We start from the raw sequence: 25,105 nt of genomic DNA on the forward strand, positions 1-25,105 counted from the left end.
AGTCTGAGCTCCAGAGTCTGAGCTCCAGAGTCTGAGCTCCAGAGTCTGAGCTCTACAGAGTCTGAGGGCCAGAGTCTGAGCTCCAGAGTCTGAGCTCCAGAGTCTGAGCTCAAGAGTCTGAGGGCCAGAGTCTGAGCTCCAGAGTCTGAGCTCCAGAGTCTGAGCTCCAGAGTCTGAGGGCCAGAGTCTGAGCTCCAGAGTCTGAGGGCCAGAGTCTGAGCTCCAGAGTCTGAGCTCCAGAGTCTGAGCTCCAGAGTCTGAGCTCCAGAGTCTGAGCTCCAGAGTCTGAGCTCCAAGAGTCTGAGCTCCAGAGTCTGAGGGCCAGAGTCTGAGCTCCAGAGTCTGAGCTCCAGAGTCTGAGCTCCAGAGTCTGAGCTCCAGAGTCTGAGCTCCAGAGTCTGAGCTCCAGAGTCTGAGCTCCAGAGTCTGAGGGCCAGAGTCTGAGCTCCAGAGTCTGAGGGCCAGAGTCTGAGCTCCAGAGTCTGAGGGCCAGAGTCTGAGCTCCAGAGTCTGAGGGCCAGAGTCTGAGCTCCAGAGTCTGAGCTCCAGAGTCTGAGCTCCAGAGTCTGAGCTCCAGAGTCTGAGCTCCAGAGTCTGAGGGCCAGAGTCTGAGGGCCAGAGTCTGAGCTCCAGAGTCTGAGCTCCAGAGTCTGAGGGCCAGAGTCTGAGGGCCAGAGTCTGAGCTCCAGAGTCTGAGGGCCAGAGTCTGAGCTCCAGAGTCTGAGCTCCAGAGTCTGAGCTCCACAGTCTGAGCTCCAGAGTCTGAGCTCCACAGTCTGAGCTCCAGAGTCTGAGCTCCACAGTCTGAGCTCCAGAGTCTGAGCTCCACAGTCTGAGGGCCACAGTCTGAGCTCCACACTCTCCCTGAGGCCCGCCCTCAGGGGCCCCTGCCTGAGGCTCCTTCAGCTCACTGTCCTGTCCGCGTGCACAGCTCCTGCTTCCGCTTAAACCCGCGTGTCGTGACTGAATGTGCTTCTGTCTGACAGTGTCACTCACCGACCACCGACCACCCCGACCACCCCGACCACCCCGACCACCCCCAGGGCAGGACACCCAGCAATAACGCTGCGCAAACACTTCCCGTTTGCTCTCATCCCGACCTTCGTAAACCGCTCCACGTTTCGTTCCGGGGGTCGGAGACTCGCCAAAACCCGCGTTTCCCACGGCAACCACCGCGACCTCCCGCTTCTCTCTATGCTGCTCACGCGGTGATCTCGCCATTCGTCCTCAGTGCTTACAGGGGTTTCCTCCTTCGGTTCGTCCTCGGTGGTTCTACAGGGTCCTCACTGGTTCCGCTGATGCTGTTCACTTGTGTTATTACGACGATTATTAGAGTTCTTATAAGCCATAAATCTACTGCCAGGAGTCCGCTGGTGCGTCTGAGCGATTCAGGGACAGTCCGTATCATTTCTCTCTTTTTTTCCGAGTACTGTATCGTGTCCTTTTGTTTTTCGACGTGCGGCGCCCCCATCCTGCTCCGAGGTGTAAGTGCAACATGTGCCTTTCATTTGACTCCAGTCACTGACGTCGTTTTGAGTTCAGGAGAAAAAGGGTCGGGGGTCACACACAGACGCTCCCGAGGCCCGCCCACGTCCCAGCTGCAGCACAAGCCCCGCCCCCCAGCACAAGCCCCGCCCCCAGCACAAGCCCCACATCGACCACATGTAGCCGACCGCAGTCTTCACTTTAGTCCCACACGCCTCCACCAGTGTTCATTTTGACATTTAAAAAAAAAAAAAGATTCATGATTTTCAACTATTTTTAGGCCCGAGCGGCCTGCCGTCGCAAGGGCCTATTGTAATCGCAATCACAGCGCAGTGCGCGCAGCGCACTGAACCTAAGTGCGCGGAGCGCACGAAAACAGCGCGAAGCGCTGTCCCCATGTCAACCGTAAACTCACCGTGTAAAACAGTGACACCAAAGGTGTGGGCCCTTTATACTTATTATTGCATTAAAATGAATGGGGGTATATAGTGTGAATGGGGGTATATAGTGGATGACGAGCGCAAAGCGCTCGTCATCCACCCAGGACCCCCACGGATGCGTGCGGATCGTTGAAAGCTTTCCAAAAATGTATAATATGATATCGTCGCGAAAGCGATGATATTGTTTTTGTAAAAAATATTATTATTTTTCTTTCTTTCTTTCTTCTTCTGCTCTTTGAGCAGGAATTTGACCCCCTGAACATAGTCGAAAACTCACCAAACTTTGCCCAAAATTCAGGTTTGGTGAAAAATTAATTTAAATGTGTGTTTTATTTTGGGGAAATAAAAAATGGCGCGACAGCGCCACCTACAAAAATCAAAATACATTACGCCAATGGGGGAGGGGCCAATGTCAACTTTGTCGTAGAGCGACGGGATTCGGTACAGATATTCGTCATGTGACGACAAACAAAAAATATTATTGTGGCCACGCCCCCTGACAAACCGGAAGTCCGCCATTTTGACAGGAAGGCCGGAGAATGCTGAGTCAGCGTTTTCGCTGACGTCGCATTTTAACGAACTCCTCCTAGGGCGTTTCACCAAATGAGGTCAAAATCTCTCCAGCTCATCTACAGATGTGGGGCATCAAAAGTTATTCAAATTATTTGCCTATGTTTTACGGTTTGTTTGCGGCGAAGCCGCAATCTTTACGAAGAATTTTGCTATTCATCAAAAACTAAAAATTGCTCCCATTCGCACAAACAAACTCCGATTAAAAATCGGAAATATACATTTTATTGACCTTTCACCCCTGGACACAACAAATGTGAAAAAGTGACATTGGGCGCGATAGCGCCCCCTCCAGGTGCAGAAGAAAAAATGCATTATGGGAAAAAAATTAGTTTCTCGGAAATGGATAAAATTCGGTACAAAAATAGATGATGGCGTCCCGATCCAAAAAGCCAATGAGACCCATATCGTATTTTGTACGGTGTTGCCATGGGGACGCCCGGGGCCCCCCATGTTATCCAATGGGGCTGACACATAAATCTCACATTATACAACATTACAGCGCGTTAGCGCTCCCTGTCAGGAGCTTGTGGACAGTGGTCATGGAAGTACGGCCCGTCAGGGCCGTCTGACGCTAATGGTGAAATTAAAAAGATTACGGGCGCGCTAGCGCCCTCTGCAGGCTGGAGCCATTATTCACATGGAGAGGCTAAAAATGTTGTTTTGATGTTTACTGACAACGATTAATGGCACATCAAGGCAATAAAATGCAGTGTGGCAATGCTGGCGCCCTTGGTAGGGTTATGGCAACAGAGGCGCTAAAGGAGGCACGGCCCGCGAGGGCCGTTCGATGCCGCTTGCGGCTTTAATTCTTTTTGTAATTGTAATAATAATTTTCCATATATTATGTTTTTACTACAGATTTGAGTTTCAGAATATGATGTGACTTAGTGAGACTTTAGGCAAGGCAAGTTTATTTGTAGAGCACAATTCATACACAAGGCAATTCAAAGTGCTTCACAGTTTCATAAATACAAGAAAACAAATAGAATCAATAAAAACATCAACATAAAATTAATCAATTACAATAAAAGGCAAGAGTGCAGATAAAATACTTTCAGTCATATGCTCGGGCAAAAAGAACTGTTTTCAGCCTGGATTTGAACATTGTCAGAGTTGAGGCTTGTCTCACATCCTCGTGAAGACTGTTCCAGATTTTAGCTGCATGAAACTGAAACGCAGCCTCACCGTGTTTATTATTGACTCTGGAACCACCAGGAGACCCCTCCCTGAAGTTCTCACTGACTTTAGGTCAGACATGAGTGACGGTAACATGAGGCTAAATACAGTGAGCTCTTTGTTTGCAGTAAAAAGGCTGAGGCCTCATTGCTCTTCAGTCACAGACTGAGAAGTGAAGAAGGAAGTCATGGAGCTTCTGCTTTAGACAGAACTTCAGACTCCTATTATCATATATTATCATATATATCATATTCTGAAACTCAAATATGTAGTAAAAACATTGTATATGGAACATTATAATTACAATTACAAAAAGAAAAATAGTTAAAAATCAAGTATCTAATCAAAACATTTGTTTTTTTATTTACTCTCATTCTAAAAAAAAACTAAAAATACAAAAACAAACCCAGGTCATTTGTATCTGCTGTAGGTCATGTTTGACCCAGTTCCTCTGAGTCGAGGTGCAGCAGGACTGATGTGGACAGATGTTACAGAAGAAGCTCGTGAGGTTCATTTCTTCAACAGTTACTATAGTAACTATTTTCTCCAAAGTAAAAGTAGATCTACCACAGTCCTGTCCACAACTGTCATGGTCCACCATGACCCACCACGACTCAGAGGAACTGGGACACACATGACTTTACAGCAGATACACATGACCTGGGTTTGTTTGGGTTTTCTTTTTTAGAATGAGAGTAAATTTTAAAAAACTAATTTTTTGATTAGATACAGGATTTTCAAATATTTTTCTTTTTGTAATTGTAATAATATTTTTCCATATATCATGTTTTTACTACAGATTTGAGTTTCAGAATATGATATGACTCTTACAAGCAGCAGAAGTCTGAAGTTCTGTCTAAAGCAGAAGCTCCATGACTTCCTTCTTCACAAGCAATGAGGCCTCAGCCTTTTCACTGCAAACAAAGAGCTCACTGTATTTAGCCTCGTGTCACTGTCACTCATGTCTGACCTAAAGTCTCACTCTGAAGAAAGTCAACTCACATTTACACTAAAAGGTTGGAAGGCGCCCCCTTGTGTCACCTTGCACCCGCGAAGGCCACACAAGGGTTGAAGATCCACAACAGTAACAGTAAGTGCTGGAGCTGCCACACTGGTCAGTCCTGGCCTCAGGGTCCGAGCTCCTTCACTGATGAACATATAGTATTAAAACTCGCTCCACGCTGCCATGACGCTGCACAAACCCCGCCCCCCCCTCCTCCCTGAGCACTCGTCTGCTCTGTGTAAGCAATAATCTCGCGGGGGGAGTCGACCCGGGCCTTTTCCCCGTGCTCTGTGTGTGACCGCGGGCCTGCAGTTTTTACCCCCCTCCCCACTCACTCACGTACACGGTTAGAACGTAAGGCGCGCGGTCGTTTACCTCGTCCTGGCGTGTCATGGGGCGCTGACGACGCCCCGTCACTAGATACAAGACGCTGTTCCTGGAACAAAGGGGATTCTGTACGTTGTGTGTGATTATTTATCTGTAAATATTAAAGCTTAAAACCCTGGACATGTCTGCGTCTGGTGCATGTTTGTCATCTACGGTGTTTCAATCAATCAAACTTTATTTATAAAGCGCTTTTCATGACACTCAAAGACGCTTTACAGAAAACAAGAATAAAATCACACATAAAATTAGCACATTAAAATAGAGGGCAGTTACTCGACATTAAAAGCCTTTTTCTCTCGCCTGAACCGAGCACATTTCTCCAGTTTGGCTTTACCCCAATCCAAAAGCTTCTGGAAAAGAGCTGTGACAATAGCAACAAAACTGAGACGAAAACAATGATGGAAATGTGACAAAAAAGTGAGAAAACATTGATGAAAAAGTGGCAAAAATGTCACAAAAATGTCACAAGAAATTGATAAAAAAAAATTGACAAAAATGTAAAAAAAAAGACAAAAATGTGACCAAAAAATGACAAAAAATTGTGACGAAAATTTAATAAAAAAATTACCAAAAAATGACAAAAAAGTTACAAAAATGTGACAAAAATGTGATTTAAAAATTCACCAAAAAATGACAAAAAAGTTAAAATAATGAGTTGAATACCCAACAAAAAAATGATGGAAAAAAAAATCTGATGACGTGAGGAAAAAGATCCTCTCGGTTCAGGCGGGAGTTAAGAGGTTAAAGAGGTGGGTTTTGAGTTCTTTCTTGAAGGTGATTGAAAACAATACGCCTGGGCACATCCTCCCATATATATTATATATTAGGACTAAATAAATAGATTAGCCAGCTAAAAGCTAAGCTAAAAAGGTGGCTCTTAAAGGAACAGGCCACCGTTTTTACACACTGAGATATGTTCTTACCTTAGCTTTGACGAGTTCTTTAGGACCTGTCTGATCTTCAGTCACGTAAACACAGCGCAGACGGCGTTAGAATTTAGCCTCTCCCTCTCTCCTCTATAGCTCCAAAACAGGTCAAGATAGAAGCTACCAAGCTCTTCCACGTTTTCCCTATTTAAATATGGTTACGTGAAGTGTTCCACTACAAAGTATAATTACACAAAATTAAACTATGTGGATTTTCTAAGCGGATAAAAGGGGGACTATATTGTAAGGCGTAATAATACCAGAAGTAATTTGGCATCCGCACAGTAATCTTCACTTTACTGCACGGAAGAATAGTGTGGTCGACTGTATCAAAGGCTCAGATCCAGAAGACCCAACACTGTGACCTTCTGCGAGTCATAGTTTAATCTAAAGTCATTTAAAATCGGTCTCGGTGCTGTGGTTTACCCTAAAGCCGGACTGGAAGTTCTCAAGGACATTTTGTGCAGTAATAAAATCATTAAGTTGGATAAAGACAAGTTTTTCTAAGATTTTGCTTAAGAATGGCAGGTTGGATACTGGTGTGAAATTGCTCTTCTTCAACAGGGGCCTCACCACCGCCCCTTTAAACGCAGAGAGAGCAATTCATCATGTTTAACCTCTTAACTCCCGCCTGAACCGAGAGCATTTTCTCCAGTTCAGCTTTACCTAAATCCTGTAGGCCAGTGTAACGCTTCATTTGAAAGCTAAGACCTACAAAACTCATCTAAAGGGATCTTTTTCCTCACGTCAACAGATTTTTTTCCCATCATTTGTTGGTGGGGGTTTCAACTAATTTGTGGAACTTTTTTGCAATTTTTTGTCAAATAGTAATTTTTTTGTCACTTTTTGTCACATGTTCATTTTTTCGTAATTTTTTTGTGACATTTTTGCCACTTTTTCATCATTTTTTTGGTACATTTTTCGTCATTTTCTTGTCACTTTCTGTCATTTTTTTGTCCATTTTTAGTCAATTTTTGTGACATTTTTGCCACTTTTTCATAATTTTTTTGTCAACTTTTGGTCCATTTTTTGTCTAAGTTTTCTCACTTTTTTGTCACATCTTTATCATTGTTTTCGTCTCAGTTTTGTCGCTATTTTCTCACCTTTTTTCCAGAAGCTTTTGGATTGGGGTAAAGCCAAACTGGAGAAAATGTGCTCGGTTCAGGTGGGAGTTAAGGGGTTAAAAGCTCGTCTCTAAAAGATCCATAAAATGTTTTAAAAAACGGGGTTGGGAGCGGGTCCAAAAGACACGTGGGCCTCACTGAGGAGAAAAACAGTTTTGGGACAGTTTGCTTTTGCAGGGTTTATGCCATAAAAGAAACTAATCTGCGCATTTATCATTGTTAACCTTGAGGGAGCTGTTAAATTGTACTATCGTCTGTTATACAATTTTCTGATGCATTTGCAGATCGTTAAAGACTGGGTTTGTTTGCAGAATTAGATGGGATTTAAAGGGACTGGATGGAAGTTGACAGTTTTATACTCACTACTGCCACATCAGGTCATACGTGCAACTGCAGCTTCTTTATTAAACTCTTAACTCCCGCCTGAACCGAGAGGATCTTTTTCCTCACGTCATCAGAATAAAAAAAAAAACATTTTTATGTTGGGTATTCAACTCATTTTTGTAACTTTGTCTTTTTTTTTTTGCAATTTGTCAAATTTTTGTAATTTTTTTTGTCAATTTTTTACCACATTTTTGTCATTTTTTCAATCAAATTTTTGTCATTTTTTGGTCAAATTTTTATCCAATTTTTGTCATATTTTGGTCATTTTTCCGTCAATTTCTTGTGACATTTTTGCCACTTTTTCATCAATTTTTAGTCACTTTTTTATCAACATTATCTCACTTTTTTGTCACATTTCCCTATTTTTTTTTCGTCTCAGTTTTGTTGCTATTTTCACAGCTTTTTTCCAGAAGCTTTTGGACTGGGCTTAAAGCCAAACTGGAGAAAATGTGCTCGGTTCAGGTGGGACTTAAGGGGTTAAAGCTCTGCGGAAAAGCCCCCCACAGACCAAAACGCCACACGGATTTGATACCATTTATGTCATTTATTGGAACAAACACGTTTCAATAACGCAGTAATAAGTCAGTTATGTTACACGGAGCGCCTCCCTTTATCCGACACAAATGTAAAACACACAAACGAGAAGAAAAAGAGTTCAGTCAGTTCAGACAGGAGCGCACACGCCTCGGATCAAGCTGCCTCTACCGCGTTCATGCAAGTCTATGTACAAATCCCACAGTTTAGTAAAACGTAAAAAAAAAAAAAAATCCATTCATATTGCACCATTTCAAGACAAAAGTGGCAGTCGCACGTCTCGCTGAGGAAGGTGCTGTAGCGTTAAGTCAACTACGTCTCTAAAATGTGAAGTTCTTTAGTGGATGTGGAGGGTTTGGGACTTCAGAGCGGGAGTCACCTCTCGGACGACAGCCCCACGTCCTCGGACACTCGCTCTCCTGAAACAGAGGAAGACGCGCTTCGTTTACAACAGATGTGTCATCGTTTGTTTACAGCAACAATAGGAATCCAAACGAGTGGGAGGGAGTGTAGGTTTAGTCCAGCGTGTTACGAGTCTGTCCAGTGATTAAATAACACAGGCCGGATCTCTGCCTCTGAACTCCCGCCTGAACCGAGAGGATCTTTTTCCTCACGTCAGATTTTTTTTTTTCCATCATTTTTTGGTTGGGTGTTCAACTCATTTTTGTAACTTTTTTGTAATTTTTTTCGTCAATTTTTTATCACTTATTGTAATTTTTTGTCAATTTTTTGTAATTTTTTTGTCAAATTTGTATCACATTTTTGTCCTTTTTTCGTCAATTTTTTACCGCATTTTTGTCACATTTTCGTAATTTTTTTAATCAAATTTTTGTCATTTTTTGTCACATTTTTGTCATTTTTTCTTCCATTTTTTTATCACATTTTTGTCATTTTTTTTGTCAAATCTGTGTAATTTTTTTTTGTCAAATTTGTATCACATTTTTGTAATTTTTTGTCAATTTTTTGTCAATTTTTTTGTCAAATTTGTATCACATTTTTGTCCTTTTTTCGTCCATTTTTTACCGCATTTTTGTCACATTTTGGTAATTTTTGTAATCAAATTTTTGTCATTTTTTTTGTCACATTTTTGTCATTTTTTGTCACATTTTTGTAATTTTTTCGTCCATTTTTTATCACATTTTTGTATTTTTTTGTATTCTTTTGTCAAATTTTTGTAATTTTTTTTGTCAAATTTGCATCACATTTTTGTCATTTTTTTCATACATTTTTTGTCAATTTCTTGTGACATTTGACGTGTGACGTTTTCTCACTTTTTTATCACATTTCCATCATTGTTTTCGTGTCAGCTTTTTTCCAGAAGCTTTTGGATTGGGGTAAAGCCAAACTGGAGAAAATGTGCTCAGTTCAGGTGGGAGTTAAGGGGTTTGAAGGAACAGGCCACCATTTTTACAAACTGAGATATGTTCTTACCTCAGCTTAGACGAGTTGATGTGTAAGTGTCTGGTCTCAGTCACGCGAAACGATTAAAGATGTTGTTAGCATTTCACTTCTCCCAGTATATTCCTTTAGTTCCAAACCGGGGGAAGTTATATAAACAATAAACAATGTGGATTTTCTAAGCGGATAAAAAGGGGAACTATATCATAAGGCGTAATAATACCAGAGGTAGTTCGACATCCGCGCAGTAATATCTTCACTTTACTGCACGGATGTTGAACTACCATCCATCCAGGGAAACCGTGGAAGAGCTTGGTAGCGTCTATCTTCACCTGGTTTGGAGCTATAGTAGAGAGAGGGAGAGGCTAAATGCTAACGCCGTCTGTGCTGTGTTTACGTGAAGACCAGACAGGTACACATGAACTCGTCTAAGCTCAGGTAAGAACATATCTCAGTATGGAAAAACAAAAATGTGACAAAAATTCAACAAAAAATGACCAAAAAATCTACAAAAAATGAAAAAAATGTGACAAAAACTATTTTTTTTTTTTTAACAAAAACTCAACAAAAATGACAAAAAATCAACAAAAAAGTGACAAAAATTCAATTAAAAAAAGACAAAAATTCAACAAAAAAGTGACAAAAATTCAATTAAAAAAAGACAAAAATTCAACAAAAAAGTGACAAAAATTCAACAAAAAAATGACAAAAAATCAACAAAAAATGACAAAAAAAATCAACAAAAAGAGACAAAAATAAAAAAAAAGACATATATTAAAAAAAAAAGACAAAAACTCAACAAAAAAGTAAAAAAAAATCAACAAAAAAGTAAAAAAAAATCAACAAAAATGTGACAAAAAAAAAAACATAAAAAAGGTGACACAACACAGCAACAATGCGAGGAAAAAGATCAGTTTTGTGGGTCTTAGCTTTCAAATGAGGTGTTACACAGGCCTATGTAATGGCCAAAGAGGACAGAATGCATTTGGTTCAGGCGGGTGGTCAGAGGTTAAAGAAGTCACAGAGGGCGGACACACGGCCACCAGGCGGAGCTGTTTGACAGAGAAGAGCGATGATGAAGTGGCTCATGTTATTTCCATTTCGAATGACCAGTGAGTGAGACTGGATCCTCTGGTTCTGACTTTGGGGCAGAACATTTTATCCCCAGAACGAGAAATGATTAGAGATTTTCTATCTGCCGCCAAAATACAGGACTTTCTACCCAAAATATGAATGAAATAATTATCAGGGAAAAATTTGTATATTTCTGTTTGGAGACTTTTCACTCCTGCCCTTGCTCCATATATAATTCTAGAAGCCTGATAGAATCCCAGGGCCGGTACCTGTGGGGGGAGTGTGGGGGCCCTCGTCCTCGGTGCCACTGTCACTGCTCACAGCTGTGGCCTGGTCTGCAACAGAGACACAGCTGTTTACACTTTACAGACACATGTGATCATCTTTCACCTCTGACAGAACATACCTGAGCTGATCTGAGGCTGAGCGCAGGACTGAAGCGCCGCCGCAAACCCCTCCAGCTGCTCCACGGACGACCTGCCGCAGGGAAAACAACCGTTCTGACGTCTGACTGACATTACTGTGAAAAACGAATAGATCCGTGTGAGGAGCTCACGCTGCGCTGCTGTAGCTCGAAGCTCCAGTGAACGCCTGAGCGGAGCTGGAGGCCTGTCCACAGGGGGCGCTCTCTGTCGGGGCCTCTCCCTTCAGCACGCCTGCAGCAGGACACACAGGGACCGGTTATAGAGTTTAAACTCTTAGCTCCCGCCTGAACCGAGAGGAGCTTTTTCCTCACGCCATCAGATTTTTTTTCCATCATTTTTTTGTTGGGTATTCAACATACAATTTTTTGTCACATTTTTTTGTCAATTTTTTGTCTCTTTTTTTGTCACATTTTGTCACATTTTTTTGTCTCTTTTTTTGTCACATTTTTGTCAATTCTTTGTGACATTTTTGTCATTTTTTTGTCAATTTTTTGTGACATTTTTGTCATTTTTTGTGACATTTTTGTCATTTTTTTAATCATTTTTTGTCATTTTTTTGTGACATTTTTATATATTTTTTGTCTTTTTTTGGTCCATTTTTTTTAATCAAATTTTTGTAATTTTTTTGTCTCTTTTTTGTCACATTTTTTCAATTATTTGTCATTTTTTTGTGACTTTTGTATTTTTTTTGTCACATTTTTGTAATTTTTTGTGTGACATTTTTGTCATTTTTTTCACATTTTTGTCAATTTTTCATCAAATTTTCGTCCCTTTTTTTTTACAATGTTTTCTCACTTTTTTCTCACATTTCCATCATTGTTTTCGTCTCAGTTTTGTTGCTATTTTCACAGCTTTTTTCCAGAAGCTTTTGGATTTGGGTAAAGCCAAACTGGAGAAAATGTGCTCAGTTCAGGTGGGAGTTAAGGGGTTAAATAAAACTGTATTATCATCACAAAAGCAAACACTGGGGCTGTTCTGACCTGCGAAGAGCAGAGCGTCCGAGAGCTGCTGCTCCAGACTCCGGCCGCTGTCCAGGACGGGAGACAAGGACTTCCTCACTGTGCAAAAACATGCACACAAACACACACACACACACACACACAAACACACGCAAACACACACACTGTCAGTTCACTGGGACGTCTCAGTGATACAGGTTTAAATGACATTTCTTTGCCTAAACATAATAAATAGTGTATTTCGCCACAATAACAATAACATGTATGTATTTGTCATGTCTAATTATACCCTGGTCTGGGTGAATACTGGATTCTGATTGGCTGGTGCATTATTTTGGTATAACCGCACACGTAGTCCGGTCGTTAAATCACTGGGATGTCACTCCGCTGTGGCGTCGCCATAGCAACGCATGACAGCTGAGTCAGATAAAGGCGTAATTAGTGACTGACAGGAACGTATGAGGAGAGTGAGCAGCTAGGTTAGCTACTGTTAATAACATATGAGCTTTACATTTCTATAGAAAACGGTTAAGGCTATTCATCATTTTCAGGCGTACATAAAATGATCCTGCATTGAAACATCTTTGTCTGGATTAGTAAAGTCAAACATAAAAGTTTCAGTTGGGGGGGCCCAGGTGTGAGCGACTCCACCGCAGCTGTTTCCATAAACAGTTGAGCTGGTTGAGCTAGCTCGCTAGCGTCAGGTTAAACAGCGTAAAAGGTAAATAACTCCTGCCCACGAGTGCCGCATATCGGTGTTTACTTCCAGGGAAAGGTGTTTCCGGGTTAGTCCTGTTGTGTTGTGATTCTGTGCTGATGTTGTGTCGTTGAGCCTGACTGAGATCCTCGTAATAGCTGCGGAGAATGACTCGCTCTGAGACCAGCCTTCAGTGACACTTCAGTATAAATGTTAGGTTTGTGGGACCCTGGTATAAGCGGATTAAACAACGAGGAGCCGCGTTAGACGTTATAATGCAGGAGGAACAACACTGTGTCGGGCGTTAGAACCGTCTAATGCGGCTCCTCGTTGTTTAATCCTTATTTCTATCCAGAGGAATGAAGGAGGATGAGGATGTTGAACCTCTTGACCCCCCAGTGAAGGACCTTCATTGTAGCACAGTTGGATGTGTGACTGACCGGCTCGAGCGCGTCTCCTCAGCTCAAGCTCGTCGGCTTTGGGCGCCTCGGCTCGCTCGGCGTCAGGGGGGTGCGAGGGCAGCTCCTCCGGGCACAGGGCCCCCCCCGAGGGCCCCGGGTCCCCGGACTCCCTCACGTCCAGCATGTGGCTCTTCACGTCACACATCTTGTTCCGCACCTCGGCCATCTGCGCCTTGAGCCGCAGGAGGACGGCGGAGTCCGGGGCCGAGCGCCTCACCACCTGGGGGCGCCGCTCACGCTCCTTCCTCAGCTGAGCTGCAGGAGAACAACAGGCAGACCTTTCATTACTGAGGCGTGGACAGGGTGAAGGGGCCACAGATCAGACTAAGTTTCTACAGCGTGAACATGTTCTCTTTCACTCACAGTGGAGAACAGTTTGTAGCTTGTCCTGTAGAGCTTGTAGAGCTTGTAAATGATGTGGCCTAAACGCTGAAGGAAGTGCATGAGAAGAAAAGGTGAAGAAGAATGGCTGTCACGATAATCACTATATCCACTTATCGTTCAATAAAAACAGATAAACGATTTATTTTTGGGCTCGATATTTATCCTCTACATTTATTAGCATTTCCCCCGTTTCTTCTTTTAAAACTTTGATTTTTAACTGTTATTGAGTTACATTATATTTCATATTTATTGCAGCCTGTGTGGTATTTTAAGATATAGTCCAAGGGCCAGACCCAATATCGGTACCGAAAAGGTGGCAAAGGCTATCGTTGATTTTTATATTTTTTATATATTATATATCATATTATAGCCTTTTCAGAGTTATAGCTTTATCAGAGTTTCAGCTGTTGAAGTGAACCACCCCATGTCAAAAAAGTCGCTTTTGACACTGGTCCTTATTTTGGTTTAGGCCATTTCCAGCCCATTAGACACTGATTCACACATTGTATTTGGTATCATTGTAAAGAAAACATTTTCATGTTTCATTTGAGCCCAAATGTACTACGCTGTGAATATTTCGGTGGTAACCATAGCTCGACAAACTCAAACCATTTTCACACCATTTTTACTATGTTTAATACGGTTTCTTCAAGGAACATCACAGAGACAAATGTTTGATACTGGGCAACTCTCTATAACATGTCAGTACTTTCTCAGCTAAAGGCCTCACTGTGAGCCACCAAGTAGAAGAATGTCCACCTCACAGGAGCCTCTCCCATTGAAATAAGCCTAATATCTGCCTAAGGTTGGAACCAGGACAGGCCAATGCAACTTGAAATTACATTTGTGGAGAACAGTTCTGTATTTTATATACTTTTTTGACATGGGGTGGTTCACTTCAACAGCTGAAAACTATGATAAAGCTGTAACTCTGAAAAGGCGTCGTCCAAAAATATAAACCTCAGACATGGACCTACTTAAACATCAACGATAGCCTTTTCCACCTTTTCGGTACCGATATGCCAGATTTTGGGGTTTGGCCCATGGACTAATATGATTATGTACTTTATTTAAACAACGTTTTTTGTTTTTGATGCCCGAGAGTTGACAGTATCGAGTATCATCAGGGTCAATATTATCGTTTATCGCGATACTTTCCTGCCTCAATATATCGAACTTCATAAATGTTACCGTGACAGGTCTAGGCAGAAGAGCTCGTTACAATCACACCTCAGATGACCCCGTGTTTCTAAGCCACGCCCCAACGCCAGGGCTGTTTACATCTATTTTCAGGATAATTGAGTTGCCTTGTGTATAAATAAAGTTGAAAGTTATTAGTCAGTAAATAGTAATAACAGTATAGATCTAAAGGTGGACCTCCAGGCTGGGTGACTTGGCCCTGAAGGCCTCGTTTCAGGCGTGTTCGTACGGACCTTGGCTGAGCAGAGAGAGCGGCGGCCGAGGCTGCAGCCCCCACACTGACTCCACGCTGCTGTGGTCCTTCAGCTCCAGCAGCTGCAGCAGAATCACCGGGTCCATCTCCAGCAGAGCGCTGCCCGAGCCCACGGCCGCCCCGCTGTAGCCGCGAGAGGACGAGCGCAGCCCACAGCTCGCTCCTCCTGCCACGAGGACGACAGCCAGGATTAGACACAACATCTGATTCAGCATCTCAGGAACCAGGAGCTTTGGAGATTATTACAGGACGTTTCACTGACTAAAGACTAGGGATGGGCACCGTTAGTTCAATACCAAGTACTTTAGCGATACCTGCTTTTCGGTTCCGGTGCCTTAACGGTATTTTTTTCGATACCTATATTATTTTAATTCAATAAAAATAACGTGAATTAAAAGAATCATTCAGGAAAAAGACTGAAAACAGCAGAACAGAGGCTCCACAGGAGCAGCAGCGTCGCCTGTAACCTCGTGTTTTCAGCAGAATTTCCACTTAAGCAGAGATAAAAGAGAGAAAGGACATTATTCCCTCCTGAGCTGCAGAGTCAGATCCACATCAGGACACGGTTTCTTTCAGCTGAACTTTTTTCACTGCACTTTGACGAAGCGAAAGCTCCACACGTCAAAGATCCTCACATGGTGTGAGCCTCACTCTGACACTGATCATTTACCAAAACTGCACCAACAATGTCTAATACAGAGTGAGCGCTCACTTTTCTATAAACCAGCTTGGATATTCCCGTCTCTGCAGCTGCTGTAAAGCTGTAACAACAGCACGTAAGCTCCGCCCAAAAGCATGTAAGCTCCGCCCAACAGCACGTAAGCTCCGCCCAACAGCACGTAAGCTCCGCCTCCGGCTCTGTCACTAAAGGTAAACACGTCTTTCTTGTCACGGCTTGGTTTTGCTTTTCAATTTGCCTAAAAACTAAAGTTTCTTATTCAGTCCTGGTTTATAACTGGTTTAGTCCTGGTTTAGTTTAGCTCTTGGTTTTACGACCGGAGTAAGTCCTGGTTTAGACCTGGCTCAGTCCTGACGCAGACTGCGGCTCTGCCATCTCTATTACAGAAGTTTAGTGCGTTGTAGCTTCACAGTTCATGGCTGCTCCAGTTCTGGCGTCTTGTGAAGTCTGAAGAGGCCTGTGTGAGTTAGAGCTTTAAGATGTAGCTTTTCTTCGCTCCATTTGTGCTGAAGCGGCTCATTATCTGCGCATACGTACATTTTTTAGACTCAATGCGGGTCTGGAGAGAAAAAGAACCGAAAACTGGCACCGAAATAATTTAATTTTTTCGATACCTCCCCCTACAGGAGCTTTTCGGTCGGTTCCAAGTAGGTAACGTTTAACGGTGCCCATCCCTCCTAAAGACCGACTCCCCTAACGTGATCGTCACCTGTGGCCCCCACCAGCTCCTCGGGAAGTTCTCCTTCTTCAGTGTCCAGGTTCCCCACGAAGTCGATGTCGATCTCCCCAGACCTGGGCAGAGCAGCAGAGGACAAGGCTTTATTTTTTAACGTGTCCTCAGAAAATGTTGGGAACTGGCACAAGAAGGGATTGGTAACAAAACCGGGTATCATAGCTGCCCTGGTGCCAGTCCAGCCATAGCGGTTTCCTAAACGGAACAGAAACCCCCCGAGCTGCTGCCGCTAATCCGCTGTAAAAAGGTTTAAAAACGAAACCTAAGAACATTGTGATGAACAGACGGATGAGCCACGCCCACTTTTCTTTATTCACAAACACCTGAACTCCACAGTTTCGGGAGGAGGCTTTGTGAACAGAAACCACAATCAGAAAGACTCCCTCCTGGTAAAGAGCGTTGTTCTAACGTTCTAACCCTCCTGGTAAAGAGCGTTGTTCTAACGTTCTAACCCTCCTGGTAAAGAGCGTTGTTCTAACGTTCTAACCCTCCTGGTAAGAGCTTTGTTCTAAGTTCTAACCCTCCTGGCAAAGAGCGTTGTTCTAACGTTCTAACCCTCCTGGTAAAGAGTGTTGTTCTAACCCTCCTGGTAAAGAGCGTTGTTCTAACGTTCTAACCCTCCTGGTAAAGAGCTTTGTTCTAACCCTCCTGGTAAAGAGCGTTGTTCTAACCCTCCTGGTAAGAGCTTTGTTCTAACTCTCCTGGTAAGAGCTTTGTTCTAACTCTCCTGGTAAGAGCGTTGTTCTAAGTTCTAACCCTCCTGGTGTGAAAGAGCGTGTCTCACATGGTCTCCTCGTCGATGTCGTTCTCCTCCGTGTTGCTGGTGGCGGTGGAGCTTCCTGAGGTGCTGCTGCCGTCCAGAGGGTTCACCTCCTCCTCGGTCAGACAGTCCACCTCCAGGTCTCCGTCCGACAGGTCCTGGAGACGACACAGAGCGGTCAGAGCGGTCAGAGAGGTCAGAGGGGTCAGGGGGGGTCAGAGTGGTCAGAGTGGTCTGAGGGGTCAGAGGGGTCAGAGTGGTCAGAGTGGTCAGAGTGGTCAGGGGGGGTCAGGGTGGTCAGACGCTCATGAGCCTCACGTTGGAGTCGTCCTGCGGCGCCCGCGGCGTCTCCTCCGCCCTCTTGGACCTGGGCTTGTCCTCCGCGCTCTTGGAGGCCGGGTCCCTCTCGGAGGCCGGGGCGTCCGTACACAGGCGCAGGTCGGGCGGGGACGAGCTGCGCGACGTCTGGCAGCGGAACAGCTCGATGGCCAACCTCTGAAACACGCAGAGAACACGGTTACACGCTAAGCACACGGAGGAGGAGGAGCCAAAACACACAAGAGCGAAATTCATCCTAAATGTTGTGTTTAACCTCTTAACTCCCGCCTGAACCGAAAGCATTTTCTCCAGTTCAGCTTTACCCAAATCCTGTAGGCCAGTGTAACGCCTCATTTGAAAGCTAAGATCTACAAAACTCACCTTTTTCCTCACGTCATCAGATTTTTTTCCATCTTTTTTGGGGGGAGTATTGAACTCATTTTTTAACTTTTTTGTCATTTTTTAAAATCTTTTTTTTTTTGTTATTTTTTGTTATATTTTGTTATTTTTTGTCACATTTTTTGTCATTTTTTTGGATCATTTTTTGTGTCTTTTTTTCATTTTTTGGGTCATTTTTGTCAATTTTTTGTAATTTTTTGTAATTTTTTGTAATTTTTTGTCTCTTTTTGGGTAATTTTTTAATCAATTTTTTGATTTTTTTTGTCATTTTCTGTCAAATTTGCAGTCATTTTTGGGTTTTTTTTTCTTCAATTTTTTGTGTCATTTTTTTCATTTTTTGGGTCATATTTTGTCACTTTTTTGTCTCTTTTTGGGTCATTTTTAATCCATTTTTAATCCATTTTTTGTCAATTTTTTGTCAATTTTTTGTCACATTTTTTGGGTCATTTTTGTCAATTTTTAGTCTCCTTTTGGGTCATTTTTTTAATCCATTTTGTCATTTTTTTGGTCATTTTTTGTCACATTTTTGTGTTTTTTTTTGTCATTTTCTGTCAATTTTTTTGTCATGTTTTGGGTCATTTTAATCCATTTTTTTTGGTCATTTTTTTTTGTCATTGTTTTCGTCTCAGTTTTGTTGCTATTTTCCCACCTTTTTCCCAGAAGCTTTTGGATTGGGGTAAAGCCAAACTGGAGAAAATGTGCTCGGTTCAGGTGGGAGTTAATGGGGGTTAATAAATGATTAGCGATGGTTAAACCCGGGGTCAGAACAGACTCCGGTTCATCATTTTACAGCACAGAGTTTACGTTTAGGCTCCGCCCCCACAGAACACAGCCGGATCTGAACCTGTGACCACACTAAACCCCACAGTGAAAGGCTCATGACGCATGTTAGGATGTGTGAGGTCACAGGGCGAGTACCTCCTTCAGGTTGTTGATCTGTTGGATGTATCCGCTCTGCGCTGACTCCAGCTGACTGATGTACCAGTACTGGTCCCGGCACTTCTGGAAGAACGTGGGCGAGCGGACCTGGTACCTGCAAAACACACGGCAGCTCATCACAGGGTTCAGGTCTGGGTTCAGGTCTGACTTCAGGTCTGACTTCAGGTCTGACTTCAGGTCTGACTTCAGGAGGATTGATGACATTTTAACGCCACAAATGCATATGTAAAGAGGGGGTGTTCTGCTTTTTTCAATCACACAGCACCAGTTTATATCACACTACAATGATGACAAACCTTCTGTTGGTCTGTAAATGCAGTAAATTAGAATAACTGCCTTGTATAAAATGTCTCTCTCAAAATGGCTGTAGTGAATGTCTTGAAATAGGCCTCTGTCTCTTTAAGAACCTCTGAGCCTTTAGACACGCCCCCTCCACACGCTGTCTGTGGCATCAGTGGGGAGGGGGTTCTGCTGAGGAGCAGTGGTTGGTTACTCGGCTGGTGACGAAAGCTCGGAGGCGTCTCCAGGAGGTGGGGGCGTTCCTAGGAGGACTCAGGCAAACCTATCCCTAAAATGGCCGCCATCAGAGTTTTTACAGATTACTCAGAAATACGTGAATGTGCCAAGGCAACACTTCAGGCATGTTTTTAATGAGGGAATGACATAATAACATGATAAAGCTTGAAAAAGTCAATTTTGCATAATACCCCCTCTTTAAAAGGGGTACGTGCAAGTTAGCCATTTTATACTCACTACTGCCACCTCAGGTCATACGTGTAACTGCAGCTTCTACATTAAGCTCGTGCATGACGGCACTTCAGACCCGAATTAACACCTTTTTGAGACAGTGCAGGATTTTAGAGGCAGTTGTGGTGAACAGGTCTGAGCTCATTCTACACATTAGGACATGGCTGAAACATGTAGAGCAGAGGTAGGCAACGTCAGGCGCGAGGGCCAAATCCAGCCCTTCAGCACAGAACCTCTGGCCCTCATGATGATTTTGAGAAACCACAAATCAGAGAGTACTTTTAGAGTTACTTATTAGAGTTAAATGGGAGGGAAAAAAGGTAGAAATACTGTCGATACACCCAATTAGGTCATATATTATGTACAACACTGGCATTTGAAGGAAGTGCACTGGAAAAGAGTAATTTGGCATCCGCACAGTAAAGTGAAGATTACTGCGCGGATTTCAAACTACTCCTGGTATTATTACGCCTTACAATATAGTTCCCCCTTTTATCCGCTTAGAAAATCCACATTGTTTAATTGTGTGTAATTATACTTTGTAGTGGAACACTTCACGTAACCATATTTAAATAGGGAAAACGTGGAAGAGCTTGGTAGCTTCTATCTTGACCTGTTTTGGAGCTATAGAGGAGAGAGGGAGAGGCTAAATGCTAACGCCGTCTGCGCTGTGTTTACGTGACTGAAGATCAGACAGGTCCTAAAGAACTCGTCAAAGCTAAAGTAAGAACATATCTCAGTATGGAAAAACGGTGGCCTGTTCCTTTAATTCAGATAATTTTGTGTCATTTCAAGGGAAACACAATTATTTGTTTTGTTCCGACTCAAATTCAACATAGAATTTGATGAATTCAAGCCATTAAGTCATTCATCTCATTTAAGATGGTAATTTTTCACTTTGGGCTAATAATCGTAATAATCAGCGCCTTCGGCCCTCGGTCTATTTACAATAAAGAAAATTGGCCCTCCGCTAAGAAAACTTGCCTACCCCTGATGTAGGGGGAGGAAAATACTTAATTTTAACATTTTTAAACTCCGTATGGTCCATTTAAAAGGAAATTGGACACAAGATAAACCTTTGAGCTAAAAATTGTGCTTGTGATTTTCCAGAAAACCTGCAGATGAATGTGTTTCAGATATAAACAAACACATATTTTGACAGTTATATAATGTCATATTAAATGTAAGGCTTTTAAATTATTTCTTGCACAATCATTCGTTTGATTAAATCCCTGAGCTGCAGTTTGAGACTGAAGTTTCCGTTGGTGTTTGGTTCTGGTGGACCCACCGCAGCACCAGCGTGTCCGTCTGCATGTTGAGGTAGCCCTCGCTGGCCAGAAGGTCCAGCCTGAAGAAGCGGTTGTAGCCCCAGCACTCGCCCACCTCGAAGTCCGAGGCGAACTCTCGGATGATGTTCTTGGCCGGGTCTGAGGAGGCCTGGTGCACCATCTCCACGCGGTACTCGTACCTGGAGACAAAAACACATGAACGCTCTCTTATTGCTCCCTGAAACACAAACTGTGATACATGTTTTCATCTCCATCCCGTCCCTTCGTGTCTGAGTCATTCAGAGTTAGTTTCTCAGAGTGACTTTGTGGACGTGTCACGAGGAGCTTCTTACTTGGAGGTTTCTGGGAGTCCTGCCGACAGCTCCAGGAACACGGACAGGTAGTTCCCGCGCACCACGCCGTTCCCGTCCTGCACAGAGGTCACGTTCACAGACTTCACTCACAGACTTCACTCACAGACTTCGCTCAGACTGTCTGGAACATTCAGGCCGGTCACATTTGAAGCCAATCCCAGAACTGTCTGTATAATCCTGTGTGTGAAGCTTCTAAACCAGGCGTCTCAGACGTGCGGCCCGGGGGCCAAATACGGCCCGCGAGATAATTACTTATTTATATTATATGTGGCCCGCCGGTAAATTGCATTAAACACGTTAGAACTACATTTCCCATGAGGCACCGCGGGAGCGCCAACGCTGCTGCAGACGCGAGAATGTCAACATCAGACGAGGAAGAAGAAGATCTTTATTTAAATAGCGCCTTTCACAGAAGGCGCTATTTAAATAAAAATCTATTTAAATAAAGATCTATTTAAATAAAGATCTTCTTCTTCCTCGTCACAAAGCGCTTTACATGAGACAACTGTACATTCACTCCATACTCGGTGGTGGTAAATACGTTTGTAGCTTCAGTTTCCCCTGGGGGAGACTGTCAGAAGCACTTTCGCGACTGCACACGTCTGCGCCAACGGACCCTCTGACACCACCGTACATTCACTCACACACATCATTCATCCTGGCCTATTGTACATGTTTTTAGTGGTAGGGGAAACCAGAGACACAAACATGCAAACTCCACACAGAAAGGCCCCGTCCCTGGTGGGAATCGAACCCGGGACCTTCTAGCTGTGAAGCAAGAGCACTAACCGCTGCGCTATCGTGCCGCCCAAGGAGATGCGGCGCTTCTGCTTATCAACTTTTTTCAACAGAGAAACGGACTGAGAGAGAGGAGCTTCTGAAACAGGTGGAGACTCAGAACACGAGGGAGAAACTTCAGATGTTCAGCTAAACATGAGCTGGAAAAGTTACAGCAGCAGAAAGACAAAAAGCACCTTTACATATTTACCTTTAGGACTTTGCAAAGTGAACACATTGTATTAGTGTTAAAAAGGACAGTAAAGTGAGGAGCCTTTTCTCTCAGAGCTACATTATCAGGTCCATGAATTTAATCTTTATTAAAGACACATGTGCGACACATGATCCAGAGTTACATTTAAATACAGAATATGGAAATGTATTAAAATACTGCAAATAATTACAGCAACATTGACAGTAAAAAATATAAGCCCATCAGTTCTAACTGTCGGTCACAAACAGGCCTGAGGTCAGAGGTCAGTGACTCCACATTAGGGCTGCAGCTAACGATTATTTTGATAATCGATTTATCTACCGATTATTTTCACGATTAATCGATTAATCGCTTGGCTGTGAAAGGTGCATGGAAATGGTATTTTTTCCATTTTTTGACCACATAAAGCTAAAGTGGCGCCGCTTGAGGACATGTTGATGGAGTAAACTTAAAGTAAACATTTGTAGGAGGCTCTTTGTGCTAATTCTGCTTTCTGATTGGACGAGGCAAAGACAGATATTTATGAAATTTACAATGTACAAAACACTGCGGACCCTCACTTTAAAAACAAAGTAGGTTTTCATCCAAAATACATAATTGTCATGTCATTTTTGCTCTATTTTAGTCTGTGTTCACTAGAAAACGATTAATCGATTACTGAAATAGTTGACAACTATTTTAGTAATCGATTAGTTGTCGATTAATCGATTAGTTGTTTCAGCCCTACTCCACATTATTTACATGAGGTGAATCTGAGCTGATCTCAGACACTCCAGAGTCTGGAAAAGTGTCCGAGTCGACACATTCACTGATGTGTTTATTATTGAAAATAAACACAGAACAAAACCAGTTTGAAGCTGATGTTTTTGCTGGAGCTCATGATCAGCTCCAGTCCCTGTCGGGCTTTTCTTCACTAAATTAAAATGACATTTGTACATTTTGCATTTCTTTAACAGGCTCACAGACAGAACCTGGACCTGACTCCTGAAACATCACTGATGCCCTGAACCTAAATGGGATTAATTACAAAAAAACTAATTGTCTAAGTCTGTTTCAAATGTAGAAGCTCAGCAAATGTTTGGCTGATTGGAAACCTCTGGAAGCTTAAAAATGTGCAGATAGATAATGTACGGTCTATTTTAAGTTATATTACAGCAAACAATAAAAAGTTGCTAAATCATAATTGACTTCATATAAAAGGCTTCGTCTGTCGCCCCCGACCAACACTGGGTTCGTATTTTTGGCCCCCGGTCCAAATGAGTTTGAGACCCCTGTTCTAAACTGTGTCAGTGCTGAACTGTGACAGCAGGGGGCGCTTCATCGGAGGGATAGATACATCAGAGGGAGCTCGTTTAAAAGACAGAAATCAGCAGATTCAAAAACAAAAGTCTCAAATGTTTCTGAAATTCTAAGCAAAAGACGACAACATAAAAACATAAAACAGAGTCCGAGGGGCCCCAAGCAAGAATGCCGGTAGGGCCCTCTGGTGGCCGCTCTGTGTACTGCGCACTGGGAGAGAGGACGTTATTTGGGCAGGAGCGGCTCAGAAGAGTGTTACAATAAACTGGTTTCACTGTAGAAATATAATCTGGTCATGAGTAAAAAGTCTGTCCACGGCTCATTATAAGTTACATTAGGGAGCCGTGACTCACTAAAGCAGCAGCAGGATGGGGATAAACAGCGCCACAGAGCAGTGGTGGAGAGATGACGCAACTGCATCACCAAAGTCATTAAGAAGACTGTGAATATCAAGCATCTACTGTAGGATTCTGAATAACAGGCTGGTTCATGGGGGCCCCTGACTGTTGGGGGCCCCAGGCAGCTACGCCTCTGATCAAAGAGTGAATATTTTGGTTTTAGTTACAGCTGTGGCAATTAATCAAAAAACAATTTCAAATCGATTTCAACTTTAAAACTTAAAGGGATTTTAACCTCTTAACACCCACCTAAACCGAATGCATTCTGTCCTCTTTGGCTATAGGCCTGTGTAACACCTCATTTGAAAGCTAAGACCCACAAAACTGATCTTTTTCCTCACGTTGTTGCTGTATTGTGTCACCTTTGTTATGTTTTATTTTGTCATTTTATTGTTGAGTTTTTGTTGAATTTTTGTTGAATTTTTGTTGAAATTTTGTCACTTTTTAGTTGCGTTTTTGTTGAATTTTTGTTGCGTTTTTGTTGAAATTTTGTTGCGTTTTTGTCACTTTTTAGTTGCGTTTTTGTCACATCTTTGTTGAATTTTTGTTGAATTTTTGTCACATTTTTGTTGAATTTTTGTTGAATTTTTGTCACATTTTTGTTGAATTTTTGTTGCGTTTTTGTCACATTTGCCAGGTCACTCTTGTAAAAGAAACTATAAATCTCAATGAGTTTTTACCTGGTTAAATAAAGGTTAACCTCTTAACTCCCGCCTGAACCGAGAGCATTTTCTCCAGTTCAGCTTTACCCAAATCCTGTAGGCCAGTGTAACACCTCATTTGAAAGCTAAGACCTACAAAACTAAATTGATTTTTTTCCTCACATCATCAGATTTTTTTTCATCACTTTTTTTGTCGGGCAGTCGTCTCATTTTTGTCAATTTTTCATGACTTTTTTGTAACTTTTTCATCAAATTTTTCCAATTTTTTTTGGTCCATTTTTTGGGGTCACTTTTTCGTCAAATTATTCGCATTTTTTTTGTCAAATTCTTATCACTTTTTCGTCCATTTTTTCCTCATTTTTTCGTCATAATTTTCTCAATTTTTTGTCCATTTTTGTCATTTTTTTGTACATTTTTTGTCACTTTTTCGTCAATTTTTTCTCACTTTTTTCACATTTTCATCCTTGTTTTCGTCTCAGTTTTGTTGCTATTTTCACACCTTTTTTCCAGAAGCTTTTGGATTGGGGTAAAGCCAAACCGGAGAAAATGGGATCCGTTCAGATGGGAGTTAAGGGGTTAAGTATTTTCCTCCCCCTACATGTTCCTCCATGTCCTAATGTGCAGGATGAGCTCAGACCTGTTCACCACAACTGCC

General features: G+C 42.6%; 1 protein-coding gene across 1 annotated transcript in view; it reads right to left on the reverse strand.

The window, feature by feature from the left end:
* Positions 1 to 8,034: 8,034 nt before the first annotated feature.
* Positions 8,035 to 25,105, reverse strand: part of trim37 (tripartite motif containing 37) — a gene marked incomplete at its 5' end in the record, with an annotated part of 29,049 nt that continues 11,978 nt past the window's right edge. Inside the window, 13 exons of the mRNA XM_079566538.1 lie at positions 8,035 to 8,451; positions 10,774 to 10,839; positions 10,911 to 10,981; positions 11,061 to 11,160; positions 11,910 to 11,987; positions 13,026 to 13,301; positions 14,864 to 15,049; positions 16,272 to 16,354; positions 17,080 to 17,213; positions 17,374 to 17,550; positions 18,691 to 18,805; positions 20,747 to 20,926; positions 21,080 to 21,156. Of these exons, the coding sequence (XP_079422664.1) occupies positions 8,408 to 8,451; positions 10,774 to 10,839; positions 10,911 to 10,981; positions 11,061 to 11,160; positions 11,910 to 11,987; positions 13,026 to 13,301; positions 14,864 to 15,049; positions 16,272 to 16,354; positions 17,080 to 17,213; positions 17,374 to 17,550; positions 18,691 to 18,805; positions 20,747 to 20,926; positions 21,080 to 21,156 (1,587 nt within the window). The 3' untranslated portion in view covers positions 8,035 to 8,407. The remainder of the gene's footprint in view (positions 8,452 to 10,773; positions 10,840 to 10,910; positions 10,982 to 11,060; positions 11,161 to 11,909; positions 11,988 to 13,025; positions 13,302 to 14,863; positions 15,050 to 16,271; positions 16,355 to 17,079; positions 17,214 to 17,373; positions 17,551 to 18,690; positions 18,806 to 20,746; positions 20,927 to 21,079; positions 21,157 to 25,105) is intronic.

Source organism: Gobius niger, assembly GCF_951799975.1.
Source record: "Gobius niger genome assembly, chromosome: 11".
Lineage (NCBI taxonomy): Eukaryota > Metazoa > Chordata > Actinopteri > Gobiiformes > Gobiidae > Gobius > Gobius niger.